Source organism: Crocuta crocuta, unplaced genomic scaffold (assembly GCF_008692635.1).
Source record: "Crocuta crocuta isolate KB4526 unplaced genomic scaffold, BGI_CrCroc_1.0 scaffold36, whole genome shotgun sequence".
Classification (NCBI taxonomy): domain Eukaryota; kingdom Metazoa; phylum Chordata; class Mammalia; order Carnivora; family Hyaenidae; genus Crocuta; species Crocuta crocuta.
The window spans coordinates 18,100,503-18,115,031 of record NW_027532203.1 but is presented as its reverse complement, the minus strand read 5'-3'; the positions used below and the strand labels follow the sequence as shown (position 1 = coordinate 18,115,031).

The following is a 14,529-nucleotide window of genomic DNA, read 5'->3' as shown; positions in this document are numbered from 1 at the left end:
CCTTACCCATGTGCATTCTATTTGACCTAGAAATTCTATTTAGGAATTTATCCTAAGGAATCATTTGTCTGTGCAAGGATTTAGGTGTATTATTTATATTAACAATAAAATTTTAGAGGAGTACACAATGTAAATTTTCAACCCAAGGGATTATGAATGATGGTGCCTCCCTGTACAAGAACACTTCACAGCCACTCCAAGCAAGGGCGTTGAGCCATATTTAATGGCATAGAGACAAACATCCTCTAAACAGGATGTGGTGCCAGCCCATTCTCTCAAACTATCTATGCACAGAAAAGACTAGAAATGAGAGCACAAACGTGTCATCAGTGATGTTTCTCCAGGTGATGGAATCACAGGTGTTCTTTTTTTTTTTTTTTTATGTTTGAGCATCTCCATTTTCTAAATTTTCTACAGTGATCAAATCTGGCTTTTGTAATAAGAGAAAAATCAGTAACATCTCATTTTTAAAAAAGAAACAGTGAAGTTGAAAGTTATTATGATGGAGGCCACAGAGGAATGAAGCACGTTCAAGATGCACTGGAAGGTAGGAAATCAGAGGTAGACAGAGGAAGGTGAGCTAAAGCCCAGTGAGATACAGGATATGCTTATTTCTGCCCAGCTGGGCTGCAAGAGAGGATGGAACTTGGAGACCACAAGGTACATGCTGGAAGGCAGCATCTAAGGAGTGCATCCGCCTTCTGTTACTCTACTGAGCGACCCCAGCAAAGTCATTTCTCCTGGCTATCAAATGCCTTCACCTCCGATGGCCCATGATGCTCTGCGAGCAAGGTGCTATGATGGTAGTGCCCACACGTGATGTCTCCCTTTCTGGAAAGGCAAATATGTCCAATAGTGAGAGGAAGTGAGGTCAGAACTTTAGGGGACAAAGTGTGATAAAGTAGGTCATAGGACAGGGTGTGTGTTTTTACATGGTTTGTTCTTCACACCCCTCCTGTTGAGCTAAAATGCCTGAATTTAAGGCCTTTGGCCAGAGATGCACGTGGAATTAGTTGTTTCCCTCCTCATAGAATCAGGAGGAGGTGGGGACAGCTCAACCGAGCCCCTGCATCTGTGAGTTCTGATTCCCATCCACCATGGCGTGGCTGTAGCTCACCTTCCTTTGGACATGAGAAGAAGGCCAAAGAGACGGGAAGATGTAGAAAGCTGCCTGTGAACTCAGAGAGGACTCAAGGTAGATACCCATCAACAAGAGTTGTTGAAAACACCAGATAGGGGCAGGATATCCCACCCCTCCATCATGCCTCCCGGTCCTTTTGCATTTCCCCTTTCCTTGAGCCCCCAGGGCACATAAGCTTGCTCTTGGGAAGGTCCTGTGGAAAAGATGGGGCTTCCGCTGGGCCCCAGATGACTGGAAGACCCTGGAGGAGTGGCAAGGGGACCGGGGACTGCCCAGAGCAAGACAGGGGCGGGGGCCAGCCCAGGCAGGGAGGGACGGCAGGCAGGCCAGCCTCAGCACTGACCTCGGGGCGTGTCCATAGGGTTGAAGCTGGCTAGCAGGTCACGGCACCACTGGCGGTCACCTTCCACCTTGCTCAGCCAGTTGTTGCAGTTGAAGTAGTAACGGAGGTGAGGCCTCTTCATGTCGGTCACGATCACACGATCCAGGTACCAGCTGGCGTTCAGGCCAGTGTTGTCATGCTCGATCCTGGGGCAGAAGCAGACACCCACACGTCATTGGCAGAACAGAGATGACACCCTTTCCACACTGGCATACCCAAATGTTCACTCCAAAGAGAGGTTCCCTCATTTTGTTGTTGTTGCTTTACCCCCTCGAACCTCAGTTTCCTCATCTGCAAAATGGGAATACCTTGCAAGGTAGATGTGCTTATTAATGAGTGTTACGTTGTTACATCGCCTGCAAGGTACTGTTGCCTTCCAGGGAAAATCCAGGCTTGCCCAGGATTGCAGCACGACCATCTTAAACTTCCCTTCTCTCCCTAATCCCCGGACCCCCAGGCCCCCCAGATACTCTCCTGAATCCAGCCACCCGAGGATACCATGTGGCCATCTACACTGATGTCGCCCCATAGAAATATCACATGAGCTGCATGTGTGAGCCATGTACATAGGTTTAGATTTTCTAGATTTCTAGAAGCAAAAAAACAGGTGAAGTTCATTTTAATAATATATTCTATCTCATCCATTTATCATTTCAACATGCAACCATGTGACAATTTATCAATGCAATTTTTTATATTCTTATACTAAGTTTTCAAAACTCTGCTGTGTTTATATGGGTATGGTGCATCTCAATCTGGAGTAACCACATTTCAAGCATTTGGGCCACGTGTGGCCAGGGGCTACTGTATCAGGCAGTATAGATCGGCGCTCTTCAAAATCTGGCCCCCCAGATTTCCTGGACTTCTGATAGTCCCCCTCATCCTTGGCAATCCCAGTTTTTTCTCTGAGGTCAGTTACTCCCCCAGACCTTGACCCCTGCATGACCTCACTTGGCACCAAATATCTCCTCCCTGTGCACTGCACTGGGACCTTATCTTTGCAGGCCATCATGGGACAGTCACAGCTCATAGCACACAGTCCCGACACACTGATGACGTGTGACATACCCGAGCATGTGTACCTCTGCCTGGCACAGAGCCCAGCACCTAGTAGGACCTCAGCATAGTGGTTGCCTTTCCCCACAGCAAAACCCCTTTCCCGACCCTCCCCTTCCCTGTTTGTCACACCCTTCCCTCACACACCAGTGCCGGGACCCTCATTTGTCCCTTATTTTCCCAGGAAAGACAGGCATGGTCCTATACTTTCTAGTGGGAGGAAGAAAAATTAGGACTGAGCCAGCCAGGCCCTAGCCTGCATGCAATCAGACCCCAGATGATCTTGACAAGAATGTCAAGAAGACAAGAATTTGTCAGAAGACAAATGGGCATGAACTTGAATGCAAGTGGGTCATGCAAGTGGGAAGGGAGAAGGGAGGGGGGAAGGGGGGCAATTGAAGACTCTTCCTTGGCAACCAGGATGATAGAATTACCCCTTCCCACCACTCACACAGATGCCCCCAGAGAGAGACAAGCTGTCTGTGGAAAGGCACCCTGAAGTGTGACCCGGCATCTCTAATACTTGCTGAGTGCCGGTTACTATCTAAGCACTAACTGGTTGAGTCCTCTGTAACTCTAGCTGGTAGGCATCATTATTACAAATGAGGAAACTGGGGCTTGGAGAGGAAATGCCCAAAGTTCCACAGTTAACAAATGGCAGGGCAGAAGTTTGAACCCAGGCAATCTGGACTCAGAATCCACTCTTAACCGCTATGTTAGTGCCTCTTGGAGCATATTTGCCAAGTTTATGAGAAACTGTCTTAAGTAGTCTCAACACAAAGAAGTGAATCTCTAATGGCAAGTTTAGGGAGCCATGACTCAGCGTGGAAGGGGAAGATCTGGGCCTTCAGTCACCCCTCAATGACACCAGGGAGTACTCAACATGTAGAAAGTGTCAGTAATAACACCAGTTCCTAATCTACTGGTTTTTATCTCACTCCCTTGCTGGTCAGGGGCCAGATTCTTACCTGATTTTGTAGATGAGGCCCACATTGTTGGTTCTCACCCGGAACACGTCGACATTGGCTTTCTCAAAGGCAGATTCACTCCTACAACGAGCACGTGCACCCTTAGTACAGATCTGCACTTGGCTCACAAGCCCGGGAGGAGAGCCAAGGGCTGGCATCCCCCTTCTTCCTCCACCATCCCAGCCCTAGGCAGTGCTATAAGCAATCGCTCCTGTTCGGAGATTCCTGACAGAGGGCAAGGTCTGTTACTATTTGTTCCTTTCTTTCACACTCACGTTCTCCTGTGATGCTCGCCATGCATCACTAAGGCAGGTATGGTGGGCAACAATTAGCCCCATTTTACAAACAGGTAAACTGCTAACTGATTGCGGAGCTTGGACCAGAACCTGGACCTCCAGAGTCATGATCCAATGCCCTCTGGTTGCTCTGCGTTGGGACGGTGGAGGAGGAAGGAGGGCAGAGTGGATGCCATGGTGCCCTTGGGTCTGCAGGCCCCCGGGCCTCTCCTCACTGCCTTGCTCTTGCGGGGGGAGTTGCAATGGCAGCCCCAAGCAGCGGATGCGGACCTGGGTGGTGGTCCATGGTCCTGCCATTCCAACAAGAAAGGAAACACTCAAACCAGCACCCAGGGAGGTGGGGCGGTGAGGGAATGCATATCTGGCAACACAAAGATGGTGTGAACAGAAGCTAGTACACCTGAGATGTTCCCCAACGAGCCGCCCAGGTGAGTCCAGACTCAGGAGCATCCTAGATTCCATCAGCTTAGACACAGGAGGGCTGGAGCAGCCTCAGCCCGGAGTCCTCCGGGAGCAGAAGCCTGAATCTCGCTCGGACATCCGCTGCGTCCTCTGTGTGGGCTCGGACCCAGCCATCGGGGTCTACTCACAGTTCTTCCTGCCCACGCAGTGAAACCCTCACAGGCCTCAGAGCCTCACGTCGACCTCCCCCGGGGCTCCCGGCACGGGCTCCCGGCACCAGCACACAGCCCACGGGAAAAGAAAAGCGCAGAAGACGAATACCTCTTTATCAGCCATCACTGTATTTCCAAATATGGAGAGGAAGAGCCTTCTCTCTAAGGCAACAAGGCTCAGACTCAGTAACAAAAGGCTTGTGAGTTCTTCAGATTCCAAAGCTGTGGTTCTCTGCAAACAGACCCACTTTAGCAAGCAGTCTGTCCCGAGAAGTTTCCTTAAGGTGGACACATTGTGTGACATGAGGCCTAAGCTCCTCCAAAAGCAGGGCAGGCCTCATGAAATGAAGTGAAAAGTGTACATGGAGACAGCCTTGTTGGGGGAAAAGAGGCCCCAAAGTTGTGGTCTGGGCACTGAGGGGGAGGAGGAGAAAGTGGCAGAAACTTCTGGATTTTCGCTGGAGTTGAAGGTTCCCTTCCCCAGGCTTGCTGCAAATGCCTGTGGGAATCTTATCTCTAAAAGTGATTAATCACAACCCATGTTGTGCCGTAGAGTAAGAGTAGATGCACAACAACATGGAAAACACGGGAACGTCAATTCTGTGCCCCATCAGGCTTGGGTGGGTGGGACATAAGGAAGTGAACAAGAGGTACTTTCAACATATGAGACCAGGAAATAAATGCGTGGAATAGACAAGGGTCTCTACGCCAAATAAATACCCTAAGAAATAGCCACCCTGGGAGGCTGTGAAGTAGAATATTATGCAGCCATCAAAAATATCCTATTATGTTAATGGAACAGAAACAGGTTTATAATATAGGCTTAAAATAAAAAGCAGTTGAAAAAGAAAATGTATGAACACCATAGGAGGCCAGGTGCATTTAAAAAAATGAAGGAGAAGGATGTATACAAAACATCATGTCTAGATGCTAAAAGTATTATGAAGTGTTGCTTATTTTTTCTCGCCTGTACGTATATGTTTTCTAAGTTTGCCAAAGGGAGGACATCCCGATCTGTGATTACGCACACAGCACTGGGCCCCGTGTCCGCAGCCCCCACGCCCCATGGCCAGCAGCTGCCTGGGCTGAGTCCTTGGGGATGAGTGTGAGGCTTGTCAGGCTTCATCTGCCGACTCGCCTGGAATTTAGAAAAAGAGCGAGTGCCCATGAGCAGGGGAAGAGGAGGGTGATTTGGAAGGAGAGCAGCTGGCGTCCTGGGAGGGGGGGGCCTCTGACCGCAGCCCCTTCCAGAGAAGCTCTGACAGCTGCCTGTGCCCTGCAGAAAGGCCCTGAGCTCGTGACCAGGTGGAATGTGGATTTGAACGTTCCAGCGTGTTTGTTTAATAGTTGAGCGCGGTGCTTTACTGTCACTCAGAAAACAAATTTTAAAAAGCGAGGAGGAAGGAGGGAGAGCCGGAGAGAAAGAAGTACCAGGACGGGCAGAGGGTCTCAGGACCACACCGGAGTGTGCCAGGGTATCACACAGTGTGGAGCGATTGCAGAGTCACCAGATGGGGCCCAACATCTTCCCTGCAGATGAGAGGGAGGCCTTCTGAGGGCCTGTCCCCAGAGAAAGGAAAAGAAGGACTATGGAGACCGGCCTACCCGGACTCTCTTCTCACAGGGAGCAGCCAGGATAATCCCAGATAACCCCCAACTGCAGCCCACTGGGGTCAGATTCCAAAATCCCCACGTTGGGAAGTCAGAAGACAATGCAGTGGGTTTCAGAAACTGGAGGTGAGGTGGAAATCCCAAGGACGGAGGCCCCCCTGTCAAGGGAAACATTAGGAGTGCAGGCTTCTTCATGTTTCTTTGTGGGAGGCTGCGGCTTCACCACAGCTCCTGGCTGCTCAGCAAATGAAGCCTAATGCAGTTCACAGCCCCCTCCCTGTCCATGCCTGCCGTTCAGCAGGGACCCCTGCCCAGGAGAAGCTTCCCAGGCCGCACAGGGCATTTTAGCCTCCAACCTGGCTGGGCTAGCAGGCTAAAATGCCAGGCATTTTCTGACACTCAGATGGCGAATTCTCAACAGGAGATCCGTGTTCCAGAAGATGCATGAGATCCCATCCTTTTGCCATATTCTGAACATGTGGGCCAGCGCTGGGGGTGGTCCTGGGTCACCGGGAAGGGAGCCCAGAACATGGGGGGGCATCCTCCGGGACCCAGGGCGGTTTGCACTCAACTGGTCTGGGCTCGGGGTGAAGCTAACAGAGGATCAAAGTGAACATGCCTAAGCGACAGCCCAATGTGGATGGAGGAATTTAGACACTAGACCATGAGGATAACAACAGTCAGCATGTTAACCTCAGGCACCAAATAATTGCAGCAGAATGATTTTGTGTTGGGAAACAAACGTGCTGACGAGCCATGTGGGGCTCAGGAGAAAAGGCAGAAGAAGATGGAGGAGGAACGGAGGGGAGAAAGGATGTGGGTGAAGCAGGAGTGGACGGTGGGGTGAGGGGACAAGGCCTGGCACTGTGGAGAAAGCAGCCAGGGAGAAATTCCAGGACAGGCAGGGCTGAATCTTAAGATGAGGGAGTCTGTCTAATATTCCACTTTAAGCCATTCGCGTTGCTGTGATGTGAACTCGCTCTGGTGCCGAGTATCAGTGAAGTCTGATGCACCCCAAAACACCTTGTAGCCTGTGTGTATGTGCATGTATGCATGTGTGTGTGTATGCATGTGTGTGTAAGGCAAGGAAAAGAGCTCAGTTCCAGTTGACACATGAGTTGGGTTTGGGGTGACACAGCATGGCAAGGAGGGAACGGCAGCCGGCAGTGAGACGAGAGATTCCGAGCCAGACCCCGGGGCGAGGGTGGGGGTGAGGGGTGGGCTGGAACACCTGCATCTAAACAGCACAGAGCAAGGTGACCTCTGCGACCCTGATTCCTTGGAAAGCGGTGCTCCCCTCCCAGGCCCACGGGCTCCGTCTTGAACTGAATGCATCTTAGATGGTGAGGATTGTGTCTTTGCAATTCTCTCTGCAGACGTTTCCCCGGGTCTCGCGGCAGCCAGATTCATTTCTCTGGGCCGCATCCTAAGTCAGGCCTCCGCTGATCAGCTTGCAAGCAAGGCCTTCTATAGCCTCCTTGCCCCTTGCTGCCTCCATGTGTCCACAAGCTGTTCCCCTTGGTCTAAAGTCCCCTCCTCCTGCCCCTCTCTCATCTGAGTCTTTCTCTCTACCTCAGGCCCAGATCACGTGCCCTTCCCTGTAAAGTCCCACTCTGGCCACCCTGACAGCATAATATTACTGAGCCCTGGCTGTTTGCCAACAACTGGGAGGGGGCCGGAGTGATGAAGCAGACCTCCCCTCATCAGCCGCCCCCACCTGGCATCCCTGGGCACGGCACCTCCCCAGCCTCCCAGGACACATGGCTGATGCTACAAAATGAGCCCCATCTCCGAAACCACCCACTCCCCGTGGGCTCCTGCAGAGCCCTCCAGGCCAGCCCGACGGGAGCCCTGGCCAGGCCTGTGCCCCTGCTGCTCCAGCNCGTGGAGACACTGGCCTGCGGGCGACGCCCAGACACCTCCTGGCCCTGCTCGTGCCCTAGCCCCTCTGCCGTGAGGCCGTCTTCCCTTCCACGTTGAGAAGAAAGGCTGGGTCTCCCACTCCTGGAAACGGGGACTCAGGGACAAACCTTCACACCAGCTCATGAAGGCTGACTCTGGGGCCTTCCCGAGAGGCTGTTTGACACATGAAGCTGCCGAGGGGGAAGAGTGGGGGTACTAGGTGCAAGAAAGTGGGAAGGACAGTGAGAAATGACCATGAAAGAAGAAAATGGCTCTTTTTGTTTAAAAAAGGCAGGCTGAGGACTCTAGAAACCAACGTGGCTGCATTCCCAGAGCCCAGTGTTTTCTCCCTAGAAAGGTGTGCTTGGGGGCAGTCACATGGCAAAGAGGATGGACATTTCATGTCTTCCCTTTACCGTGCCCACATCACTGGTGAGAAAGACTTCCGCAAGCCAGCCACTCTGCATTGTTAGGAGTACAAGAAGCCGGGTACCCTGTTCTGCGGAAATGGACAAAATAGGATGTTATGCCTGCCTCGACGGGATCACGTTTATGCCAAAGCCCGCGCTCGGGGTAAACCTGGAACACGGGTGAAGCACAGAGTTTGGGGATGTCCTGGCCTGTGGACCCCACCTGTCTATAGCCTCCCTTGCCCCCTTGGAAGTGATGACCTGGAAGGCTGCAGGGGAAATTCCCACACACCCTCTGGGCCACAGAGTCCAGAGGAAAAACGTCCACATCCAGTACCTGTGGTTTGAGGACTAGCTTTCCCATCTAGAAGCTCCATGGCTCAGAGCTAATCTCCTCACCTCTCTGGGCCTCAGTTTCCCCGAGAATAAGTTGAAATAAATGTAGTGGGTTTTCAAACTTTTCTTGGTACAAATAAAATCTGACTCTAAAACTCAGTGGGTAAGACGACGATAAGTGAGCTACTCTGCAGGAAGGATGGAGGCACGACGGGCCCAGTACCAACCCCAGTTCCATTCAGCACAGATTGAAAACCAGCTTCCTAGACGACACCTGCAGCCCCTGGAAAGCTCTAGAATTCTAGAATTCCACTAAAGTGTTCCCATGTTTTGTTCTGGGTTTATCTGTGTGCACCTGTGTGTGGTCAGGCGAGAGGATCAAAACGAAGAGGCAGCAGCCCCTGGTCTCAATGGATTGCAAATGACATGAAGGACACAAGGCACACACACAAACGTATACACAGAGCAGGTCTACACAGGCACGTGCACAAGTACACACACAAGTAGTCTATACGGCTGACTCGAGTGTGCATTAACAGGTTTAGTGTGACATTGGGCCCTAGCAGTCTGGACACAGGTGCAGAGCATTTTAAGCTCAGGGCTCCTTTGAATGCACACTTCTGTTTCTTCCTCTCAACCATCCTGTAAGTTTGGTAAAAAGGAGAATTCTCACTCCCAGACGCTAGATGAGGAAGCCAAGGCCTTGGATGCAAAGAGATCTGGCCAAAGTTACATGGCAACGACGTGATAAAGCTGGACCTAGACCCATGTTACTTAGTCCTGAGTGTCCTCTACCACAGCAAGGGACAGCCAATAAGATCCTTGGGAAGTCAGAGATCCAAAGTGGGCGATACTTCACACAAAAACCAACTGGGGAGCTAAGGAAGGTTGACTGGAGATCACTGGGAGGGACCTGGTTGACAGAGACCCCGTGCCACTTAATAGGTCTGTGGACACACGGGTCTTCTCCCTGGGTTCCAGAGCTGCATCAGCCCCAACCTTAGTGGCCCATGACCTCACTAAGGCCAAGTTGGTACTCACTTGCTGGTGAGATGGAGCTTGGGAGAGAGCCCATTCTCTCCGAAAATGGTGATGAAGACATTGGCATCTGTCCCTGCACCACGAACATCCCCCGTGGCTGTGACCACCTCGTACACTGGTGGAGAAGAGAGAATAGATCACAGACTTCTGTGAAAACCCAGGATCCTACATGGGCTTGGAGAAGCCATAGCTCCTGCCAGCTCCCCAGGGGGGTACCCAGCTACAAAGGTCTATGCAAACCCCTGTTATGACCCACAAGCCACTGAGCCAGGGTGGCTTTTTTATAGGCAAGGAGCCTATAGGCAGGGGGAAAGCCCAGGTCACACATCACTCAGTGTCAACGCTAGAGCCCAGTCCAGGGTCTCTGGACTCCTGGTCTGTTATCTTTCCAGCACAGCACTCATATGCCTCCTGGACATGGCCTTCTTCAGAGCCTGCACCTGCCCCTCACTCTCCTCTCTGCCCTCTATGAGTACAGCTGCATTGCCAGCTCTCGTCTCCCATGAGCTCCTGGCACTGCCATTGCAGGCTCAGGATAAGGTGTCCCAGAGCTGAGAAGAGCTTGCCAGGAGTCCTATCTTAGCAGGGGCACTGATTTCCCTTCTCTTAGGTTCCTAGAAGCTTGTACTATTTGCTGTTGATGCCTTTTATTTTGAAGTCACTGGTTCTGATGAAGGTCTCGATCAAGGCACTGTGAGGGAAGAAAGGATGCAGTACATTTGCACAACTCCTTGTCTCTGGTGATAAACAAATCCTAATTCATCATGGTCTATACCACAGGGGTGCCTGATCTGTACACAAGCCCTCCTTGGACAACCCCAGGGCCTGAAGTGTTGCCCACACAGCTTTGCACTTACACAAGGGCTTTTCCAAACTGAGTGTTTGCAGAAGAATGAGCAGCATGGTGGAAATTCCAGGACCACATCACATGTGGGAAGACATAGAGGCCTGAAGATGCATGGTTTGGAGAAAAGGGGAGTCTGGGGTATGAGAGAGATGAGGAAGCTGCCTCAAAAGCTGATTCAAGGGCATACAGCTCCTTCTTAAACAGCACACTAGCCATAAAAAATGTGATAAATTGGACTTAATGAAAATTAAGACCATCATAAGAATGAAAAGGTGCAGCTATTTGGAATGCATATGGCTATCAGAGGACTCATACTCAGAAGATATAAAGAATTCATACAAATCAATAAGGAAAACAGATACCACACTATGTTTTTTTAATGGGCAATAAATTGTTTAAAAGATAAACACACACTTACCAGAAGACCCAGACATTCTGCTTTGGGTTATTCACCCAAGAGAAATAAAAGCATGTGTACTCAAAGACCCACATACAAATGTTCATAGCAGCTTTATACATCATAGCTCTAAACTGCAAACAACCTAAATATGCAACCACAGGTGAATGGATAAACAAATTGTGGCATATCCACACAATGGAATACTACTCAGCAACAAAAAGGAGTGAACCACCCTATATACCATATAGATGAATCTCAAGCAGGGTACGTTGAGCAAAAGAAGTCAGACACAAGACACTGCACACTATAATGCCATTTACATGAGCCTCTAAAAAGACTAAAGTATTTTAACAGAAACCAAAACACAGTTGCCTAGAGTTGGAAGCAGGGGAAATTAACTGAGGAGGGGCTCAGGGAACTTTGGGGGATAATTTAAGTGCTCTATACATAGATTGTGCTAATGGTCACACAGAGGCATTTGTCAATGCCCATCAAACAGCACATTTAAAATAGATGCATNCTGAGGGTTGATGGGGGTGGAGGAGAGGTGGAGGGGGTGATGGGCATGGAGGAGGGATGAGCACTGAGTGTTATGTGGAAACTAATTTGACAATAAACTATTTGTAAAAATAAATAAATAAATAAATAAAATAGATGCATTTTATTATAAAGTAGTTGTATTTCAACAAAATTGTATTTCAGTAAAATTGAAAAGTAGGCAAAAGATTTAAATAGGCAAGTCATAGGCGAAGATATCCTAATGGCCCATAAACATATGAAAGAGTGCTTAGCACCGCTATTCATCAGGGAAATGCACATTAAAATGACAATGAGATACTACTATGTCCCCACTAGAATGGCTACAATTAAAAAGACTGACAGTACTAAGTGCTGGCAAGAAGGTGGCGCCACTAGCACTCTCACACAATGCTGGTGGGGGTGTAAATCAGTACAAGCACCTGTAGCCAAATATATGTCCACTCGATGACTCAGCAGTTCTACCTCTAAGTATAAATCCAAAAGAAATGAGTGCACGTGTCCATCAAAAGATATGTACAAGACTCATAGCAGCTTTGGGGCGCCTGAGTGGCTCAGTCAGTTAAGCATCCGACTTCAGCTCAGGTCATGAGCTCATGGTTCATGGATTCGAGCCCCATGTCGGGCTCTGTGCTGACACCTCAGAGCCTGGAGCCTGCTTCGGATTCTGTGTCTCCCTCTTTCTCTGACCCTCCCCTGCTCACGCTGCCTCTCTCTCTCTCTCTCTCTCTCTCTCAGAAAAAAAAAAAAAGATTCACAGCAACTTTATGCATAGTAGCTAAAAACTGGAAATAAACTGAATGCCCATCAAAGATAGAAGGGTTACATAAATGATGCATTTATAAAATACAGTAGAGTACACGAAAAGAACAAACTGTACAGGGTGTGACACCATGGAGAAATCTCTCAGATATAATATTGAGCGAAAGAGGAGCTAGACACAAAAATGCATCTACTGTATGATTCCATTTATCTGAAGTTCAAGAAGAGGAAAAACTAATCTACAGTGATAGAACTGGGAGAGCTACCACCTCTGGGAAGGAGAGTGAAGAACTTTCTGGAGGCTGGAAATGTTCCTTCCGTGTCCTGATCTGAACGGTAATCACACAAGCATGCATACACATGAAAAGTCATTAAACTGTACTTTTATGAAAGTTTTATACTATATATAGATTATTCCTCAACTTAAAAATTTTAATTAATAAACTTAATTCAGAGAGCTGAAGAATGATCTTGTGGAAAACACAACATTCTGTCTGGCTCCAGAGGGAACGAACCCCAACGAACAAAGTGCCCCCCCCAGGTGAGCACAGAGAACTGTCAATGGCCCCACAGCATCGCTCCCAGCACAGAGCCTGGCAAGTGGCAAGCGCACAATAAATAATTACCTGGGGGAATGAATGAGCAAGTGAATGAATGTATCAATCAATGAAAGGAACGCAGACTATGGAATGAGAGAGTGAACGAATGAATGTGGTGCTTACAGGGACTAGCGAGCCACTTTGGAGTAAGCACGGAGAATTTCAGTGCCTTCAGGGGCCCGGCAGTGAGCGACGATGGGTGAAGCAGACCTGGTGTGAGCGATAGGGAGCAGTGGAGACTGGACGTCCACGGCCTGCAAACCTTTTGAAAGGCCAAACCTTTCAAAACATTGTAAAGGCAGAAAAAAACCTAAACACCATCAAACCAAACCAGCAAAACCCCTCTGCAGGCCAAAATTACCTTCTGGACTCACCCAAGGAGCCCTCTCGGGTTACCTGCCGTTCAAAGCAGCCCCGTCCACTGCAGGGGGAGGCTGAGACTGGAAGGGCAAGCCCCGGGGTGCAGAGCGGTAAGTGTCCTCCTTGCAAAGCTCCAGGCCCCATCTCCGCCGCTGTGGTGACGGCCGTCCTCACCCCTGCCAGGCCAGCCGAGAGGGGTCAGGCCTCCTCTCTCCCCTCCACAGCCTGAGCAGGGACTCTGGGCCGTCAGACCACAGGGTGCAGGCCATGCTGGAGCCTGGCTCTTGGGAGGTATAGGACTGGAGAGTGTGGGCGCCGTGGTTCGGCTCTATTCTGTGCCACTAAGACATGACTAAGGGCACTGGCCCCGACTCTGTACGGGAGGGACCCCAGTGTGATGCCTGCCCGGCCACTCCCTGGCAATGGAGCACAGACACATCCACGGGAAAGAGCCGGGTTGGAACCCGCACGCCCTCGTCCGAGCGCAGGAAAGGGCCCCGCACCTTTCGCCTTGTAATACTCGTGCTCCAGCTCCTCCTCGTCGTCCTCCGAGGTGTAGTTCAGCAGCTCCTCCTCATACAGGGCGAGAAAGTCGATGTCTTTCTTTCTCCTCTTTTTCTTTTGGGGCATCATCTTGCTGGCTGCCCCTTCCGGGCACTGGTGGGCTTACGGCCCCCACGTTCTCGCACCCTCCTGGCCCTGAGCTCCCGCGCCCACCTCTGGATCCCCTGTGTGCACAGCCCCCTCGTGCTCCCCTTGCCTCTCCGGCCCCTGAGCAGAACCTCGGTGCCCGATCTCTGCCTTTCCTGTCCCGGCCCCTCTCGCTGCCACCCTGTGCACCTGCCCCAGGGCTTCTCCTTGGGCCTCATCTCTTATTCATGGGGACTGCGGGCAGGCTGTCTTCCTTACCCCGCCCCTCTCCTCCCTTCACGGAGAATCAGGTGACATCAAGCCCTTGGCATCTTTTCCCACCTGGCCTCACAGCAAGGGGGCCTCTCCAGGTCACCGCAGCAGTAGAGGGGGGCGTCCCCCACGGAGATCCCCTAGCCTCACAGGTAGAGCTGTGAACAGCGTCCCCAGGGCTTGGGGCCTTCCTAAGGAGGGCAGGGCCCGAATCCTCTGAGCTCCCAGGACTCAGAGGCCTCTGTTTCTCTCCATTATTCATGACCTCTGCTCACCTTACGAAGCAGAGAAAGTTCTTAGTGATCCTTCTTGTTCTCTCTGCTTCCACCTCCATGTGACCGCTGGCTTCTAGAAGAGACCATTT

The 14,529-nt window shown here is 50.7% G+C and overlaps 1 protein-coding gene across 2 annotated transcripts in view; it reads right to left on the bottom strand.

Moving 5' to 3' along the window:
* Nucleotides 1–13,895, bottom strand: part of LOXHD1 (lipoxygenase homology PLAT domains 1) — a 158,008-nt gene extending 144,113 nt beyond the window's left edge. For both annotated transcript variants that reach the window (XM_077777637.1, XM_077777638.1), the window contains exons 1-4: nucleotides 13,766–13,895; nucleotides 9,758–9,872; nucleotides 3,548–3,628; nucleotides 1,485–1,669 (exon numbers count right to left, since the gene is read on the bottom strand). In XM_077777637.1, coding sequence (XP_077633763.1) covers nucleotides 1,485–1,669; nucleotides 3,548–3,628; nucleotides 9,758–9,872; nucleotides 13,766–13,895 — 511 coding nt within the window. The remainder of the gene's footprint in view (nucleotides 1–1,484; nucleotides 1,670–3,547; nucleotides 3,629–9,757; nucleotides 9,873–13,765) is intronic.
* Between the last annotated feature and the right edge of the window lie 634 nt (nucleotides 13,896–14,529).